General features: G+C 46.2%; 1 protein-coding gene across 8 annotated transcripts in view; it reads left to right on the top strand.

Annotated features, from left to right (window-relative positions):
• The window catches only part of LOC110526724 (homeodomain-interacting protein kinase 3), a 94453-nt gene that overhangs the window by 68151 nt on the left and 5955 nt on the right, over positions 1–20347 (top strand). For 2 of the 8 annotated variants that reach the window (XM_090222908.1, XM_090222906.1), the window contains exons 4-14: positions 315–434; positions 1082–1168; positions 3756–3940; positions 4106–4268; positions 12991–13114; positions 14335–14456; positions 15231–15355; positions 15682–15852; positions 15947–16267; positions 17342–17488; positions 19239–19498. In XM_090222908.1, the coding sequence (XP_090079034.1) occupies positions 315–434; positions 1082–1168; positions 3756–3940; positions 4106–4268; positions 12991–13114; positions 14335–14456; positions 15231–15355; positions 15682–15852; positions 15947–16267; positions 17342–17488; positions 19239–19498 (1825 nt within the window). Of the gene's footprint in view, positions 1–314; positions 435–1081; positions 1169–3755; positions 3941–4105; positions 4269–12990; positions 13115–14276; positions 14457–15227; positions 15356–15681; positions 15853–15946; positions 16268–17341; positions 17489–19238; positions 19499–20347 lie in introns of all 8 variants that reach the window. The other 6 variants (XM_090222907.1, XM_090222905.1, XM_090222913.1 and 3 more) reach the window with 3 other exon arrangements.

Here is a 20347-nt window from a genome sequence, read left to right as displayed (position 1 = left end):
CATAGCATACAGGGAATGTTCTTTCCCCTTCTGTTACAGTCATAGCATACAGGGAATGTTCTTTTCCCTTCTGTTACAGTCATAGCATACAGGGAATGTTCTTTCCCCTTCTGTTACAGTCATAGCATACAGGGAATGTTCTTTCCTAATGCATTTTTCCTTTCCCTATCTCTCTTGCTCGGTCTATCCACGTGTCTTTCTCTTCTATCTCTCTTGCTCGGTCTATCCACGTGTCTTTCTCTTCTATCTCCTCCTTTTCTCTCTTGCTCGGTCTATTCACATCTTTGTTTTTCCCTCGCTTCCTCTTTTCACAGATTCGCTACATTTCTCAGACGCAGGGTTTGCCTGGGGAGCATCTGTTGAATGTGGGGACGAAGACGGCACGGTTCTTCTGCAGGGAGTCTGACTCCCCCTACTCAGCATGGCGATTGAAAGTAAGAAGGACCCCTAAGCCCAAAAGACATCTCCAGCAGAACCCCCCTCCCCCCAGAACCCTCTCTCAACCATTCCATACACTGACCCCTCTTTCGCTCCTCTCCACCAAAACACACACACCTCCTAGCCCGGCACTGAAAACAAACCTTCATATTATCTCACCATCACCAAACATTCTCCCACCAGAGAAGAAAACCCCAACACAAGCATCCTCTTTTTCACCGCTTGAACCAACTCTGGAGATAAAGGCTGAATGGATAAACCAAATCCTTATTGTTCTCCCTGTCTCTCTCTCTCTTTCTCCCTGTCTCTCTCTCTCTCTTTCTCCCCCTGTCTCACTCTCTTTCTCCCCCTGTGTCTCTCTCTTTCTCCCCCTGTGTCTCACTCTCTTTCTCCCCCTGTCTCACTCTCTTTCTCCCCCTGTCTCACTCTCTTTCTCCCCCTGTCTCTCACTCTCTTTCTCCCCCTGTCTCTCACTCTCTTTCTCCCCCTGTCTCTCACTCTCTTTCTCCCCCTGTCTCTCTCTCTCTTTCTCCCCCTGTCTCTCTCTCTCTTTCTCCCCCTGTCTCTCTCTTTCTCCCCCTGTCTCTCTCTCTCTTTCTCCCCCTGTCTCTCTCTCTCTCTTTCTCTCCCTGTCTCTCTCCAGTCGACTGATGAGCATGAGACCGAGACGGGGATGAAATCGAAGGAAGCAAGGAAGTACATCTTCAACTGTTTGGATGACATGGCGCACGTAAGTCTTGTTCCACAGGATGTGGACACCTTCAGCTGGTCTAACTAGACCGTGTTGATGAGTCTCGACTCAGGAAGCTCATGGTTAGATGATGTAGGTCTGAGAGAGAGGAAGTTCACCTTCAGCTGGTCTAACTAGACCGTGTTGATGAGTCTCGACTCAGGAAGCTCATGGTTAGATGATGTAGGTCTGAGAGAGAGGAAGTTCACCTTCAGCTGGTCTAACTAGACCGTGTTGATGAGTCTCGACTCAGGAAGCTCATGGTTAGATGATGTAGGTCTGAGAGAGAGGAAGTTCACCTTCAGCTGGTCTAACTAGACCGTGTTGATGAGTCTCGACTCAGGAAGCTCATGGTTAGATGATGTAGGTCTGAGAGAGAGGAAGTTCACCTTCAGCTGGTCTAACTAGACCGTGTTGATGAGTCTCGACTCAGGAAGCTCATGGTTAGATGATGTAGGTCTGAGAGAGAGGAAGTTCACCTTCAGCTGGTCTAACTAGACCGTGTTGATGAGTCTCGACTCAGGAAGCTCATGGTTAGATGATGTAGGTCTGAGAGAGAGGAAGTTCACCTTCAGCTGGTCTAACTAGACGGTGTTGATGAGTCTCGACTCAGGAAGCCCATGGTTAGATGATGTAGGTCTGAGAGAGAGGAAGTTCACCTTCAGCTGGTCTAACTAGACCGTGTTGATGAGTCTCGACTCAGGAAGCTCATGGTTAGATGATGTAGGTCTGAGAGAGAGGAAGTTCACCTTCAGCTGGTCTAACTAGACCGTGTTGATGAGTCTCGACTCAGGAAGCTCATGGTTAGATGATGTAGGTCTGAGAGAGAGGAAGTTCACCTTCAGCTGGTCTAACTAGACCGTGTTGATGAGTCTCGACTCAGGAAGCTCATGGTTAGATGATGTAGGTCTGAGAGAGGAAGTTCACCTTCAGCTGGTCTAACTAGACCGTGTTGATGAGTCTCAACTCAGGAAGCTCATGGCTAGATGATGTAGGTCTGAGAGAGAGGAAGTTCACCTTCAGCTGGTCTAACTAGACCGTGTTGATGAGTCTCTACTCAGGAAGCCCATGGTCAGATGGTTAGATGACATGGGGCCGTAGGTCTGAGAGAGAGGAAGTTCACCTTCAGCTGTTTGACTGAAAAAGCTAGAACATGTACGTACATCTCATTGCTGGAAAAACCCCATTCTCACATCTCTAGTCATATGCTAAGTGACATGCTAAGGTTCAGCACCCAACACTTAGTTTGAAAGTCAAGCCTTGGTGAAACCACCGCTGGAAATTCCCTGACAATGAGATCATGGGTTGAACATTTCCCTGCTGATGTTTTTTTGAGTTGGGGGGTGATTATGTAGATATGTAGAGACGGGGGATGACGTAGAGACGGGGGATGACGTAGAGACGGGGGATGACGTAGAGACGGGGGATGACGTAGAGACGGGGGATGACGTAGAGACGGGGGATGACGTAGAGGCTGGGGGGGGGACAACGTAGATGTGTAGAGGCGGGGGGGGGGGCGACGTAGATGTGTAGAGACTCGGGGGGGGGGGGGGGGGGGACACGACGTAGATGTGTAGAGACTGGGGGGACGACGTAGATGTGTAGAGACTGGGGGGACGACGTAGATGTGTAGAGACTGGGGGGGACGACGTAGATGTGTAGAGACTGGGGGGGGGGGACGTAGATGTGTAGAGGCTGGCGGGGGACGACGTAGATGTGTAGAGGCTGGGGGGGACGACGTAGATGTGTAGAGGCTTGGGGGGGGGGGGGACGTAGATGTGTAGAGGCTGGTGGGGGACGACGTAGATGTGTAGAGGCTGGGGGGGACGTAGATGTGTAGAGACTGGGGGGGTGTAGATGTGTAGAGACTGGGGGGGGGACGTAGATGTGTAGAGACTGGGGGGGGGGGCGTAGATGTGTAGAGGCTGGTGGGGGACGACGTAGATGTGTAGAGGCTGGGGGGGACGTAGATGTGTAGAGACTGGGGGGGGTGTAGATGTGTAGAGACTGGGGGGGGGACGTAGATGTGTAGAGACTGGGGGGGGGGGCGTAGATGTGTAGAGGCTGGTGGGGGACGACGTAGATGTGTAGAGGCTGGGGGGGACGACGTAGATGTGTAGAGGCTTGGGGGGGGGGACGTAGATGTGTAGAGGCTGGGGGGGGACGACGTAGATGTGTAGAGGCTGGGGGGGACGTAGATGTGTAGAGACTGGGGGGGGGACGTAGATGTGTAGAGACTGGGGGGGGACGTAGATGTGTAGAGACTGGGGGGGGGGCGTAGCTGTGTAGAGACGGGGGGATGTAGAATGCTGTAGATATGAAAAATGCCTCATCTTTCCACTTATCACAATGGTTGGTTTGATGTTTTCACATTTGATAAACTTCTGCAAAATGTCTGGTATTTTTAACTTAGGAAAGGATTATTCCAGCATTGTGACTGTTTATACTGTTTGTCCCTTAACCAAGTCTCCCTTGACTTGTAAACTGGTTTAAAACTTCCTGCGGCTCCAGATGGAATGGACACAAACACTGGGAAAGATAACAGATGACCAGTTCTCCTGAGCCCTGACCTGCCTCTCTCTCCCAGGTCAACTTGGTGATGAATCTGGAAGGTAGTGACCTGTTGGCAGAGAAGGTGGACCGAAGAGAGTTTGTAGGCCTGCTGAAGAGGATGTTGTGGATCGATGCGGAGAAGAGGATCGCCCCCGCGGAGGCGCTCAGCCACTCCTTTATGTCCATGCAACACCTGCTCGACTTCCCCCATAGCAACCAGTGAGTTTCCCCCACTGTCTTTCAGACGGGTCGACCTTTTCGTAGAGAAGAAACATGATGAAACATTTAGTTATTTGTAAAAGGAGGGCAAGCATAAAGAATAGCTGGGGTCTGCTGTACTGTGATGAAAATAACTCCAACCCCCTCCTTTCCTCTCCCCGTCAGTGTCAAATCATGTTTCCACATCATGGACGTTACCCGCTCTCGTCCCGGTCCTTACGACACGCTCAACCGGAACAAAGCCCCCTTCATCAGACCGGTGACCACCACCACCACCACAGTTAACCTGACCGGGCCCTTCAGCAAGATGGCCGCCATCCACAACCAAGTAAGTAGCTTCACCACATCAATACAGTAGCCGTCACATGGAGGGAAACATTTTCGTTTATATGAATATGACAATGTACCACTGCTAGAGCTGTTAGACTGTATATTAGATTTAAATGGAGACAGTTTTATCAGACAAGTCTTAATTTGAGAAACAGCTAGACCAAGGCGTGTTTTCCCCTGACCCAGACCTCCAGATGGTCGGAGTGGATGACATGGGGCTTTATCGCCCCCCTCGTCCTCACGTGGAACTGTAGCCGTTCACCTTCGCTGTCGTGGCAACGCCAGGACGTTACGTAGGCTATGTCATGGCAACAGCGCGGGTGTGTTGTGTTGCTGAGGAGAGAGATGGTTGAAGTTTGGAGCCATCTGATCCTATTAGACAGATGAGTTCAACTGGCCTCATACTGCCATGTTTTCACTTTGTTATTCTAAATACCAACCAGCTATTTCTGGAAATACAAGTCCATCTTTGTCAACACATTAGAAGTCCATTCTCATATCAACTGTTGGTACAATGTGAAGGTGATGGCGTCTGAACCTCATATACCACAAGCCCAATTGAATCAAGTTGATATATCGACACATCCTTAATTCTAGTGCATTTGTGTTCAGTATTTACCCCTGGGGGGGCAACAGAATGGGTGGTCTCTAGGAAAGCCTTGTGTGTGTAAAACACATCCGCTCTGATGTAGGTGAACTTTGATTGGTTCCAGTTACAGGAAGTATTTGGTGGGAAAATGCACCAGATCTCCCAGTATTCACCTCTCAGAATGCTTTGTGTTGACTGTCATGTGTATGGGGGGGGCCGGTCCCTGTTCTGGGTGGACTTTTTTATTGGACTTTCCAGACCTTTGATCATGTTGGATTCAGCCCTGGTCTAATTCCCTGGATTCAATATTGTAGGCCGGGCACAAGAGGTCAGAGCAGTGACCTCTGAACCACAGGCACAGGCTCCTGCGCTGTTCTTTGTTTATTCATAAAGTGTCGGAGTAGGACTGCTGATCTAGGATCAGTTTTGCCTTTTAAATGATTTCATAATAAGATTATATGGACAGATCCTAGATCTGTACTCTTACTCTATGCTTGGTGCATACGGCACTGCTGTTTGGCTCAGACTCCAGACAGGCAGGTCGCCATCTACTGGGGATGTGAGGCTAATGCGGATTATATGTTGGAATCTGTCAAGACTTACACTAGGAGGTTTTTAATTATGGAGAGTCAAAGTTTTGGTATTGTTTTCCTTATTTTGTTCTCTGAAACACTTTCTTTATGAAAATAGTTATTGAGGCCACAATTCCCCTTATGTTGTGCTGATGAAATCCCTGTTGATAGACCGTCTGTGTTGATCTAACCCATTAGTTTCTGTAGTAGATGTCAGGGGACTCATGTCTCTGTGTTGATCTAACCCATTAGTTTCTGTACTAGATGTCAGGGGGTTCATGTCTCTGTGTTGATCTAACCCATTAGTTTCTGTAGTAGATGTCAGGGGGTTCATGTCTCTGTGTTGATCTAACCCATTAGTTTCTGTAGTAGATGTCAGGGGGCTCATGTCTCTGTGTTGATCTAACCCATTAGTTTCTGTACTAGATGTCTCTGTGTTGATCTAACCCATTAGTTGCTGTACTAGATGTCTCTGTGTTGATCTAACCCATTAGTTTCTGTACTAGATGTCTCTGTGTTGATCTAACCCATTAGTTTCTGTAGTAGATGTCAGGGGGCTCATGTCTCTGTGCTGATCTAACCCATTAGTTTCTGTAGTAGATGTCAGGGGGCTCATGTCTCTGTTGATCTAACCCATTAGTTTCTGTAGTAGATGTCTCTGTGTTGATCTAACCCATTAGTTTCTGTAGTAGATGTCAGGGGGCTCATGTCTCTGTGTTGATCTAACCCATTAGTTTCTGTAGTAGATGTCAGGGGGTTCATGTCTCTGTGTTGATCTAACCCATTAGTTTCTGTAGTAGATGTCAGGGGGCTCATGTCTCTGTGTTGATCTAACCCATTAGTTTCTGTAGTAGATGTCTCTGTGTTGATCTAACCCATTAGTTTCTGTAGTAGATGTCAGGGGGCTCATGTCTCTGTGCTGATCTAACCCATTAGTTTCTGTAGTAGATGTCAGGGGGCTCATGTCTGTGTTGATCTAACCCATTAGTTTCTGTAGTAGATGTCAGGGGGTTCATGTCTCTGTTGATCTAACCCATTAGTTTCTGTAGTAGATGTCTCTGTGTTGATCTAACCCATTAGTTTCTGTAGTAGATGTCTCTGTGCTGATCTAACCCATTAGTTTCTGTAGTAGATGTCAGGAGTCTCATGTCTCTGTTGATCTAACCCATTAGTTTCTGTAGTAGATGTCTCTGTGTTGATCTAACCCATTAGTTTCTGTAGTAGATGTCAGGGGGCTCATGTCTCTGTGCTGATCTAACCCATTAGTTTCTGTAGTAGATGTCAGGGGGCTCATGTCTCTGTTGATCTAACCCATTAGTTTCTGTAGTAGATGTCTCTGTGTTGATCTAACCCATTAGTTTCTGTAGTAGATGTCAGGGGACTCATGTCTCTGTGTTGATCTAACCCATTAGTTTCTGTAGTAGATGTCAGGGGACTCATGTCTCTGTGTTGATCTAACCCATTAGTTTCTGTAGTAGATGTCTCTGTGTTGATCTAACCCATTAGTTTCTGTAGTAGATGTCAGGGGGCTCATGTCTCTGTGTTGATCTAACCCATTAGTTTCTGTAGTAGATGTCAGGGGGCTCATGTCTCTGTGTTGATCTAACCCATTAGTTTCTGTAGTAGATGTCTCTGTGTTGATCTAACCCATTAGTTTCTGTAGTAGATGTCTCTGTGTTGATCTAACCCATTAGTTTCTGTAGTAGATGTCAGGGGGCTCATGTCTCTGTGTTGATCTAACCCATTAGTTTCTGTAGTAGATGTCAGGAGGCTCATGTCTCTGTGTTGATCTAACCCATTAGTTTCTGTAGTAGATGTCTCTGTGTTGATCTAACCCATTAGTTTCTGTAGTAGATGTCTCTGTGTTGATCTAACCCATTAGTTTCTGTAGTAGATGTCAGGGGGTTCATGTCTCTGTGTTGATCTAACCCATTAGTTTCTGTAGTAGATGTCAGGGGGCTCATGTCTCTGTGTTGATCTAACCCATTAGTTTCTGTAGTAGATGTCTCTGTGTTGATCTAACCCATTAGTTTCTGTAGTAGATGTCAGGAGGCTCATGTCTCTGTGTTGATCTAACCCATTAGTTTCTGTACTAGATGTCAGGGGACTCATGTCTGTGTTGATCTAACCCATTAGTTTCTGTAGTAGATGTCTCTGTGTTGATCTAACCCATTAGTTTCTGTAGTAGATGTCTCTGTGTTGATCTAACCCATTAGTTTCTGTAGTAGATGTCAGGGGGCTCATGTCTGTGTTGATCTAACCCATTCGTTTCTGTAGTAGATGTCAGGGGGTTCATGTCTCTGTGTTGATCTAACCCATTAGTTTCTGTAGTAGATGTCAGGGGGTTCATGTCTCTGTGTTGATCTAACCCATTAGTTTCTGTAGTAGATGTCAGGGGGCTCATGTCTCTGTATTGATCTAACCCATTAGTTTCTGTAGTAGATGTCTCTGTATTGATCTAACCCATTAGTTTCTGTAGTAGATGTCAGGGGGCTCATGTCTCTGTTGATCTAACCCATTAGTTTCTGTACTAGATGTCAGGGGGCTCATGTCTCTGTTGATCTAACCCATTAGTTTCTGTACTAGATGTCAGGGGGCTCATGTCTCTGTGTTGATCTAACCCATTTGTTTCTGTAGTAGATGTCTCTGTGTTGATCTAACCCATTAGTTTCTGTACTAGATGTCTCTGTGTTGATCTAACCCATTAGTTTCTGTACTAGATGTCTCTGTGTTGATCTAACCCATTAGTTTCTGTAGTAGATGTCAGGGGGCTCATGTCTCTGTGCTGATCTAACCCATTAGTTTCTGTAGTAGATGTCAGGGGGCTCATGTCTCTGTTGATCTAACCCATTAGTTTCTGTAGTAGATGTCTCTGTGTTGATCTAACCCATTAGTTTCTGTAGTAGATGTCAGGGGGCTCATGTCTCTGTGTTGATCTAACCCATTAGTTTCTGTAGTAGATGTCAGGGGGTTCATGTCTCTGTGTTGATCTAACCCATTAGTTTCTGTAGTAGATGTCAGGGGGCTCATGTCTCTGTGTTGATCTAACCCATTAGTTTCTGTAGTAGATGTCTCTGTGTTGATCTAACCCATTAGTTTCTGTAGTAGATGTCAGGGGGCTCATGTCTCTGTGCTGATCTAACCCATTAGTTTCTGTAGTAGATGTCAGGGGGCTCATGTCTGTGTTGATCTAACCCATTAGTTTCTGTAGTAGATGTCAGGGGGTTCATGTCTCTGTTGATCTAACCCATTAGTTTCTGTAGTAGATGTCTCTGTGTTGATCTAACCCATTAGTTTCTGTAGTAGATGTCTCTGTGCTGATCTAACCCATTAGTTTCTGTAGTAGATGTCAGGAGTCTCATGTCTCTGTTGATCTAACCCATTAGTTTCTGTAGTAGATGTCTCTGTGTTGATCTAACCCATTAGTTTCTGTAGTAGATGTCAGGGGGCTCATGTCTCTGTGCTGATCTAACCCATTAGTTTCTGTAGTAGATGTCAGGGGGCTCATGTCTCTGTTGATCTAACCCATTAGTTTCTGTAGTAGATGTCTCTGTGTTGATCTAACCCATTAGTTTCTGTAGTAGATGTCAGGGGACTCATGTCTCTGTGTTGATCTAACCCATTAGTTTCTGTAGTAGATGTCAGGGGACTCATGTCTCTGTGTTGATCTAACCCATTAGTTTCTGTAGTAGATGTCTCTGTGTTGATCTAACCCATTAGTTTCTGTAGTAGATGTCAGGGGGCTCATGTCTCTGTGTTGATCTAACCCATTAGTTTCTGTAGTAGATGTCAGGGGGCTCATGTCTCTGTGTTGATCTAACCCATTAGTTTCTGTAGTAGATGTCTCTGTGTTGATCTAACCCATTAGTTTCTGTAGTAGATGTCTCTGTGTTGATCTAACCCATTAGTTTCTGTAGTAGATGTCAGGGGGCTCATGTCTCTGTGTTGATCTAACCCATTAGTTTCTGTAGTAGATGTCAGGAGGCTCATGTCTCTGTGTTGATCTAACCCATTAGTTTCTGTAGTAGATGTCTCTGTGTTGATCTAACCCATTAGTTTCTGTAGTAGATGTCTCTGTGTTGATCTAACCCATTAGTTTCTGTAGTAGATGTCAGGGGGTTCATGTCTCTGTGTTGATCTAACCCATTAGTTTCTGTAGTAGATGTCAGGGGGCTCATGTCTCTGTGTTGATCTAACCCATTAGTTTCTGTAGTAGATGTCTCTGTGTTGATCTAACCCATTAGTTTCTGTAGTAGATGTCAGGAGGCTCATGTCTCTGTGTTGATCTAACCCATTAGTTTCTGTACTAGATGTCAGGGGACTCATGTCTGTGTTGATCTAACCCATTAGTTTCTGTAGTAGATGTCTCTGTGTTGATCTAACCCATTAGTTTCTGTAGTAGATGTCTCTGTGTTGATCTAACCCATTAGTTTCTGTAGTAGATGTCAGGGGGCTCATGTCTGTGTTGATCTAACCCATTCGTTTCTGTAGTAGATGTCAGGGGGTTCATGTCTCTGTGTTGATCTAACCCATTAGTTTCTGTAGTAGATGTCAGGGGGTTCATGTCTCTGTGTTGATCTAACCCATTAGTTTCTGTAGTAGATGTCAGGGGGCTCATGTCTCTGTATTGATCTAACCCATTAGTTTCTGTAGTAGATGTCTCTGTATTGATCTAACCCATTAGTTTCTGTAGTAGATGTCAGGGGGCTCATGTCTCTGTTGATCTAACCCATTAGTTTCTGTACTAGATGTCAGGGGGCTCATGTCTCTGTTGATCTAACCCATTAGTTTCTGTACTAGATGTCAGGGGGCTCATGTCTCTGTGTTGATCTAACCCATTTGTTTCTGTAGTAGATGTCTCTGTGTTGATCTAACCCATTAGTTTCTGTAGTAGATGTCAGGGGGTTCATTTCTCTGTGTTGATCTAACCCATTAGTTTCTGTAGTAGATGTCTCTGTGTTGATCTAACCCATTAGTTTCTGTAGTAGATGTCAGGGGGCTCATGTCTCTGTGTTGATCTAACCCATTAGTTTCTGTAGTAGATGTCAGGGGACTCATGTCTCTGTGTTGATCTAACCCATTAGTTTCTGTAGTAGATGTCTCTGTGTTGATCTAACCCATTAGTTTCTGTAGTAGATGTCTCTGTGTTGATCTAACCCATTAGTTTCTGTAGTAGATGTCAGGGGACTCATGTCTCTGTGCTGATCTAACCCATTAGTTTCTGTAGTAGATGTCAGGGGACTCATGTCTCTGTGCTGATCTAACCCATTAGTTTCTGTAGTAGATGTCAGGGGACTCATGTCTCTGTGCTGATCTAACCCATTAGTTTCTGTAGTATATGTCAGGGGGCTCATGTCTCTGTGTTGATCTAACCCATTAGTTTCTGTAGTAGATGTCTCTGTGTTGATCTAACCCATTAGTTTCTGTAGTAGATGTCAGGAGGCTCATGTCTCTGTGTTGATCTAACCCATTAGTTTCTGTAGTAGATGTCTCTGTGTTGATCTAACCCATTAGTTTCTGTAGTAGATGTCAGGGGGCTCATGTCTCTGTGCTGATCTAACCCATTAGTTTCTGTAGTAGATGTCAGGGGGCTCATGTCTCTGTGTTGATCTAACCCATTAGTTTCTGTAGTAGATGTCAGGGGGCTCATGTCTCTGTGTTGATCTAACCCATTAGTTTCTGTAGTAGATGTCAGGGGGTTCATTTCTCTGTGTTGATCTAACCCATTAGTTTCTGTAGTAGATGTCAAGGGACTCATGTCTCTGTGTTGATCTAACCCATTAGTTTCTGTAGTAGATGTCTCTGTGTTGATCTAACCCATTAGTTTCTGTAGTAGATGTCAGGAGGCTCATGTCTCTGTGTTGATCTAACCCATTAGTTTCTGTAGTAGATGTCAGGGGGCTCATGTCTCTGTGCGGATCTAACCCATTAGTTTCTGTAGTAGATGTCAGGGGGCTCATGTCTCTGTGTTGATCTAACCCATTAGTTTCTGTAGTAGATGTCAGGGGGCTCATGTCTCTGTGTTGATCTAACCCATTAGTTTCTGTAGTAGATGTCAGGGGGTTCATTTCTCTGTGTTGATCTAACCCATTAGTTTCTGTAGTAGATGTCAGGGGGCTCATGTCTGTGTTGATCTAACCCATTAGTTTCTGTAGTAGATGTCTCTGTGTTGATCTAACCCATTAGTTTCTGTAGTAGATGTCAGGAGGCTCATGTCTCTGTGTTGATCTAACCCATTAGTTTCTGTACTAGATGTCTCTGTGTTGATCTAACCCATTAGTTTCTGTAGTAGATGTCAGGGGGCTCATGTCTCTGTGGTGATCTAACCCATTAGTTTCTGTAGTAGATGTCAGGGGACTCATGTCTGTGTTGATCTAACCCATTAGTTTCTGTAGTAGATGTCTCTGTGTTGATCTAACCCATTAGTTTCTGTAGTAGATGTCAGGGGGTTCATGTCTCTGTTGATCTAACCCATTAGTTTCTGTAGTAGATGTCAGGGGGTTCATGTCTCTGTGTTGATCTAACCCATTAGTTTCTGTAGTAGATGTCAGGGGACTCATGTCTCTGTTGATCTAACCCATTAGTTTCTGTAGTAGATGTCAGGGGGTTCATGTCTCTGTGTTGATCTAACCCATTAGTTTCTGTAGTAGATGTCAGGGGGCTCATGTCTCTGTGTTGATCTAACCCATTAGTTTCTGTAGTAGATGTCAGGGGGTTCATGTCTCTGTGTTGATCTAACCCATTAGTTTCTGTAGTAGATGTCAGGGGGTTCATGTCTCTGTGTTGATCTAACCCATTAGTTTCTGTAGTAGATGTCAGGGGGCTCATGTCTCTGTGTTGATCTAACCCATTAGTTTCTGTAGTAGATGTCTCTGTGTTGATCTAACCCATTAGTTTCTGTAGTAGATGTCAGGGGGCTCATGTCTCTGTGTTGATCTAACCCATTAGTTTCTGTAGTAGATGTCAGGGGGCTCATGTCTCTGTGTTGATCTAACCCATTAGTTTCTGTAGTAGATGTCTCTGTGTTGATCTAACCCATTAGTTTCTGTAGTAGATGTCAGGGGGCTCATGTCTCTGTGTTGATCTAACCCATTAGTTTCTGTAGTAGATGTCAGGGGGTTCATGTCTCTGTGTTGATCTAACCCATTAGTTTCTGTAGTAGATGTCAGGGGGCTCATGTCTCTGTGCTGATCTAACCCATTAGTTTCTGTAGTAGATGTCAGGGGGCTCATGTCTCTGTTGATCTAACCCATTAGTTTCTGTAGTAGATGTCTCTGTGTTGATCTAACCCATTAGTTTCTGTAGTAGATGTCAGGGGGCTCATGTCTCTGTGTTGATCTAACCCATTAGTTTCTGTAGTAGATGTCAGGGGGTTCATGTCTCTGTGTTGATCTAACCCATTAGTTTCTGTAGTAGATGTCAGGGGGTTCATGTCTCTGTGTTGATCTAACCCATTAGTTTCTGTAGTAGATGTCAGGGGGCTCATGTCTCTGTATTGATCTAACCCATTAGTTTCTGTAGTAGATGTCAGGGGGCTCATGTCTCTGTGTTGTCTTCAGACTTTAGCCCCCTCGGCCCCCTCAGTGATGCACCCTGGGATACCGCACCAAACAGGAAATGGCCAGTTTGGCTGCAGCGACTCATTTCAACAGGCACTCATCCTGTGCCCCCCAACGATGCAGGGTATGACTTCTTAATCTTCTCCTCTTTCTCCCCCCTTCTCTCGTTCTCCTCCCCCCTCCTCACGTCTCTCTTTCTCCTCCCCCCTCCTCTCTTCTCTCTTTCCCCCCCTCCTCTCTTCTCTCTTTCTCCTCCCCCTCCTCTCTTCTCTCTTTCTCCTCCCCCCTCCTCTCGTCTCTCTTTCTCCTCCCCCCTCCTCTCGTCTCTCTTTCTCCTCCCCCCTCCTCACGTCTCTCTTTCTCCTCCCCCCTCCTCTCTTCTCTCTTTCTCCTCCCCCCTCCTCTCTTCTCTCTTTCTCCTCCCCCTCCTCTCTTCTCTCGTTCTCCTCCCCCCTCCTCACGTCTCTCTTTCTCCTCCCCCTCCTCTCTTCTCTCTTTCTCCTCCCCCCTCCTCACGTCTCTCTTTCTCCTCCCCCCTCCTCTCTTCTCTCTTTCTCCCCCCCTCTCTTCTCTCTTTCCCCCCCTCCTCTCTTCTCTCTTTCTCCTCCCCCCTCCTCTCTTCTCTTCCCCCCCCCTCTCTTCTCTCTTTCCCCCCCTCCTCTCTTCTCTCTTTCTCCTCCCCTCTTCTCTCTTCCCCCCCTCTCTTTCCCCCCCTTCTCTCTTTCTCCCCCCTTCTCTCTTTCTCCTCCCCCTCCTCTCTTCTCCCCCCACTCCTCTCTTCTCTCTTTCTCCTCCCCCCTCCCCTCTTCTCTCTTCCCCCCTTCTCTCTTTCCCCCCCTTCTCTCTTTCTCCCCCTTCTCTCTTTCTCCTCCCCCCTCCCCCTCTTCTCCCCCCACTTCTCTCTTTCTCCTCCCCCCTCCTCTCTTCTCTCTTTCTCCTCCCCCCTCCTCTCTTCTCTCTTTCTCCTCCCCCCTCCTCTCTTCTCCTCTTTCTCCTCCCCCCTCCTCTCTTCTCTCCTCCCCCCTCCTCTCTTTCTCCTCCCCCCTCCTCTCTTCTCTCTTTCTTCTCCCCCCTCCCCTCTTCTCTCTTTCTCCTCCCCTCTTCTCTCTTTCTCCTCCCCCCTCCTCTCTTCTCTCTTTCTCCTCCCCCCTCCTCTCTTCTCTCTTTCTCCTCCCCCCTCCTCTCTTCTACCCCCACTCCTCTCTTCTCTCTTTCTCCCCCCTCCCCTCTTCTCTCTTCTCTCCTCCCCCCTCCTCTTTCTCCCTCCTTTCCATCCACCTCTATAGCGAAATCTACTGACTTGGACTTACTGTGGAACACATGTTTCCCTTTCCGGTCCTCCAGGAATCCCCACTAACGCAGCCAAGCCTCAGGGCTTCTCCGTACGCATGGAGACTGCTGTGCCTCTGGTCACCCAAGCTCCCTCCATCCAGCCCCTACAGATCAGACCTGGGCTCATCACACAGGTAACGAGAAGAGAGGGAGAGAGAGAGTCCCTAGTATTTGGGCTAGCTGTGATTGAGTGATTCAGACCAACAGAGAAACTGACAGTGATGGAGAATCAGCAAGACACATCCTGGATGCATTTGTGCTGGGGATGTTTTGAATGTATTCAACTGAAATGTTGAATTTCAGTTGAATACATTCAACTTAACCCAACCCCTCTGAATCAGAGAGGTGCGGGGGGCTGCCTTAATCGTCATCCATATCTCCGGTGCCCGGGGAACAGTGGGTTAACTGCCTTGCTCAGGGGAACAGTGGGTTAACTGCCTTGCTCAGGGGAACAGTGGGTTAACTGCCTTGCTCAGGGGAACAGTGGGTTAACTGCCTTGCTCAGGGGAACAGTGGGTTAACTGCCTTGCTCAGGGGAACAGTGGGTTAACTGCCTTGCTCAGGGGAACAGTGGGTTAACTGCCTTGCTCAGGGGAACAGTGGGTTAACGGCCTTGCTCAGGGGAACAGTGGGTTAACTGCCTTGCTCAGGGGAACAGTGGGTTAACTGCCTTGCTCAGGGGAACAGTGGGTTAACTGCCTTGCTCAGGGGAACAGTGGGTTAACTGCCTTGCTCAGGGGCAGAACTACAGATTTTTACCATGTCACCTCGGGGATTCGATCCAGCAACCTTTCAGTTACTGGCCCAACGCTCAAACCACTAGGCTACCTGCAACTCTATACCACTGAATGAATAAGTTTAGATAGCTATAGAAACCATGGAAACGGTGTTCTTCTCCCTTGCAGCAGACCTGGTCTAACCGCCCCCAGCAGATCCTGGTGCCCGCCTGGCAGCAGGTGACTTCAATGGCGCCCCCACCAGCCACCATGGCGTCTGACACTGTTGCAGGCCCACAGAGACTGGGAGAATGGGGGTGAGTGCTGTCTGTCAGCTGTTGACTGTCTGTTCTCTTTAGCGACCGTCAGTGACTAATTCATTTTTTCTCTCCATAGGGAGCCAATAGGGAAGCTCCAAATGAATTTTTTGAAACTGCTTTGTCTGTCAGTCTGTTTTGTTGCTATGCTCTACCCTTGACAAGGACTTCTCTGAGAATATAGGACACAGTGTGATGGCTGTCTGTCAGACTGATGGAGAATGAGTCACATGCCTCTCCTTTGAAGCAGGCGAGTGAGATCAGTCAGTTAAGTCTCTAATATAGATAATAACCTTTGGCTCGTTATCCCGTATTGTCATTTGCAGGAAGGTGCGTCCCCATGGCAACCAATACAGCTCTATGATGCCCCACCACCATCAGCCGTTCTTAACCAACCAGATGACCATGTCTGCCCACCAGCCAATCAGCATAGGCATCGCACACGTGGTGTGGCCACAGCCCTCTGCAAACAAGAGAAACAAGCCCTGCTTTAACAGGTAAACACACACACACACACACACGCACACACATACACACACACACACACAATCTGATCATAAAAAAACCCTTCCGTCATTTATTTCTCCCTAGAGGCAGCAATTTCACCTACAGCACCAACACCCAAAACTCAGCATGCCAGTCCCCAAAGATGGCCGACACCACAAGGAATGTCCCAGAGGGTAGATTCCCAGAGGCGGGGCGAGCTGCACAGCTGGAACCTGAACCAGAGCAGGAGGAGGATCCTAGCTGCTGTAAGGCAGGTTCAGACTCTGAAGAGCAGTCTGCCTCTTATAAGCAGCGGCAGGCCATGGTGATGTCTGATCTGGCCAGCCCCACTGTTACTGTCATTAGTATCAGCAGTGATGAGGAAGAGGAGGAGGAAGAGAGAACACGGAGACACTCACTGGGGGAGTAAGTAACTCTCAAGCTCCTCCACAATCAGTCTCTTCAAATATCCACTACAGTCCACAATCAGTCTCTTCAAATATCCACTACAGTCCACAATCAGTCTCTTCAAATATCCACTACAGCCCACAATCAGTCTCTTCAAATATCCACTACAGTCCACAATCAGTCTCTTCAAATATCCACTACAGTCCACAATCAGTCTCTTCAAATATCCACTACAGTCCACAGTCAGTCTCTTCAAATATCCACTACAGTCCACAATCAGTCTCTTCAAATATCCACTACAGTCTACAATCAGTCTCTTCAAATATCCACTACAGTCCACAATCAGTCTCTTCAAATATCCACTACAGCCCACAATCACTCTTCAAATATCCACTACAGTCCACAATCAGTCTCTTCAAATATCCACTACAGTCCACAATCAGTCTCTTCAAATATCCACTACAGTCCACAATCAGTCTCTTCAAATATCCACTACAGTCCACAGTCAGTCTCTTCAAATATCCACTACAGTCCACAATCAGTCTCTTCAAATATCCACTACAGACTACAATCAGTCTCTTCAAATATCCACTACAGTCCACAATCAGTCTCTTCAAATATCCACTACAGTCCACAATCAGTCTCTTCAAATATCCACTACAGTCCACAATCAGTCTCTTCAAATATCCACTACAGTCCACAATCAGTCTCTTCAAATATCCACTACAGTCCACAGTCAGTCTCTTCAAATATCCACTACAGTCCACAATCAGTCTCTTCAAATATCCACTACAGTCCACAGTCAGTCTCTTCAAATATCCACTACAGTCCACAATCAGTCTCTTCAAATATCCACTACAGTCTACAATCAGTCTCTTCAAATATCCACTACAGTCCACAATCAGTCTCTTCAAATATCCACTACAGTCCACAATCAGTCTCTTCAAATATCGAAGTCATTATCGTCTCAAACTCTGTATGTAACTTGTAACTAAAACCCTCTCTTCTCCCCCCCTCCCTCTTTCTTTCTCCTCCCCTCCCTCTTTCTTTCTCCCCCCCTTTCTGTTTCTCTTTCTCTCCCCCTCCCTCCAGGTGTAAGGGCAATGCTGAGTGTGAGGCGTGTCAGAGCACAGTGAGTATGGAGAGAGTATGTTCCCTCAGCAGTCCAGACAGCACCCTCAGCACCAGCTCCTCTGCCTCAGCCCAATCCAGCACCTCACCCTGCAAACGCCCCAACAGGTATGACCCAATGACAACAGCCGCACACATACATGTTGGGCCCTAACCTAAATGTTGCACCTACACCTGTCATAGTGTGATTGCTCTGGTCTGTTACAGTATAGAATGTATAATCTCTGAGTGTGATTGCTCTGGTCTGTTACAGTATAGAATGTATAATCTCTGTGTGATTGCTCTGGTCTGTTACAGTATAGAATGTATAATCTCTGTGTGTGATCTGGTCTGTTACAGTATAGAATGTATAATCTGTGTGTGATTGCTCTGGTCTGTTACAGTATAGAATGTATAATCTCTGTGTGATTACTCTTGTCTGTTACAGTATAGAATGTATAATCTCTGTGTGTGATTACTCTTGTCTGTTACAGTATAGAATGTATAATCTCTGTGTGTGATTGCTCTTGTCTGTTACAGTATAGAATGTATAATCTCTGTGTGATTACTCTTGTCTGTTACAGTATAGAATGTATAATCTCTGTGTGTGATTACTCTGGTCTGTTACAGTATAGAATGTATAATCTCTGTGTGCGATCTGGTCTGTTACAGTATAGAATGTATAATCTCTGTGTGTGATTACTCTTGTCTGTTACAGTATAGAATGTATAATCTCTGTGTGTGATTACTCTTGGCTGTTACAGTATAGAATGTATAATCTCTGTGTGCGATCTGGTCTGTTACAGTATAGAATGTATAATCTCTGTGTGCGATCTGGTCTGGTCTGTTACAGTATAGAATGTATAATCTCTGAGTGTGATTGCTCTGGTCTGTTACAGTATAGAATGTATAATCTCTGAGTGTGATTACTCTTGTCTGTTACAGTATAGAATGTATAATCTCTGAGTGTGATTGCTCTGGTCTGTTACAGTATAGAATGTATAATCTCTGAGTGTGATTACTCTTGTCTGTTACAGTATAGAATGTATAATCTCTGTGTGCGATCTGGTCTGTTACAGTATAGAATGTATAATCTCTGAGTGTGATTGCTCTGGTCTGTTACAGTATAGAATGTATAATCTCTGTGTGATTGCTCTGGTCTGTTACAGTATAGAATGTATAATCTCTGTGTGCGATCTGGTCTGTTACAGTATAGAATGTATAATCTCTGTGTGTGATTACTCTTGTCTGTTACAGTATAGAATGTATAATCTCTGTGTGTGATTACTCTTGGCTGTTACAGTATAGAATGTATAATCTCTGTGTGCGATCTGGTCTGTTACAGTATAGAATGTATAATCTCTGAGTGTGATTACTCTTGTCTGTTACAGTATAGAATGTATAATCTCTGTGTGTGATTACTCTTGGCTGTTACAGTATAGAATGTATAATCTCTGTGTGTGATTGCTCTGGTCTGTTACAGTATAGAATGTATAATCTCTGTGTGATTGCTCTGGTCTGTTACAGTATAGAATGTATAATCTCTGAGTGTGATTACTCTTGTCTGTTACAGTATAGAATGTATAATCTCTGTGTGCGATCTGGTCTGTTACAGTATAGAATGTATAATCTCTGAGTGTGATTGCTCTGGTCTGTTACAGTATAGAATGTATAATCTGTGTGTGATTGCTCTGGTCTGTTACAGTATAGAATGTATAATCTCTGTGTGATTGCTCTGGTCTGTTACAGTATAGAATGTATAATCTCTGTGTGTGATTGCTCTTGTCTGTTACAGTATAGAATGTATAATCTGTGTGTGCGATCTGGTCTGTTACAGTATAGAATGTATAATCTCTGTGTGCGATCTGGTCTGTTACAGTATGTCAGATGACGAGCAGGAGAGCGGTTGTGACATTGTGGACGGCTCGCCTTCCTCCGACTCCTCTGGCCCTAGCAACAGCCCCTTCACCGAACAACGCTACATCGCCGATGGCAACCAGAACCGCGGGCCCCGTGTAGCGTGCATCGCCCCGGTAACGGAGCCCAGAAAGCCGGCGGTGCGCACCATGGTGGTGCCGCCCATGAGGGTGCAGAATAACAACCCCCACCCACACATCAACGAGACGCTAGGCAACACCAGTAAGCATCTAAAACACACACACACACCAGACACCAGACACCTGATTCACCCACAGGAAACAGACAACCGGCTGATTCACCCACAGGAAACAGACAACCGGCTGATTCACCCACAGGAAACAGACAACCGGCTGATTCACCCACAGGAAACAGACAACCGGCTGATTCACCCACAGGAAACAGCTGATTCACCCTAGACGTACACTTGACACACCTGGTTCACACAGCCCTATGGTTGAACAAACAGGTTCAGTAGTCATGAACAGGTGGCCACAGTTCTCTCATCATAGGTAACCACAACAGACACACCTTGCCCAGGGCAACAGAAAACACAGCAGGTCACATGTACAGTATACACTGGAACCTGGAACCCAGTAGTAACCTTAATCTGTCAGGACTGTCAGTGATCAGACACACACGGACACAGGGCTAACAGGGTCACAGCGGGTCAGATACCTCGTCACTGCTGATGATGTCTGCTCCACAGGTCACATGGTGTGGGATTACTCCTCGTTTATAGGGCACAGAGGTACTCGCAGGTGATTATGGCTGCAGCCCTGACCTCTCACCTCAGACCTCTTGGCTTCGGCCTCTGGAGTGGACTTGTGTTTCCTGTACATGTCTAATCTGGTTGCAGCTGGCTTCTTGTTGACAGCCCTTTCTTTGAATCTATCCTTTATTCTACCTGTGTGGATCTGGAGCTTATGAAGCTACGTATGACAGGCGTAACATCCCCTGGAACGCTTTACAACCTGACTTAGGCCTTCATAGACATGGATGACTACCAGACACGCACACATGCGCCACATTGTGTTCGCTGGCTGTCATGAACACCTAGATGTTTATGAA

This window comes from Oncorhynchus mykiss, chromosome 26 (genome assembly GCF_057628025.1).
Source record: "Oncorhynchus mykiss isolate SJ-2025 chromosome 26, ASM5762802v1, whole genome shotgun sequence".
NCBI classification, from domain to species: domain Eukaryota; kingdom Metazoa; phylum Chordata; class Actinopteri; order Salmoniformes; family Salmonidae; genus Oncorhynchus; species Oncorhynchus mykiss.
Note: the sequence above shows the minus strand (reverse complement) of the source record. Positions and strands in the feature narration are given on the sequence as shown.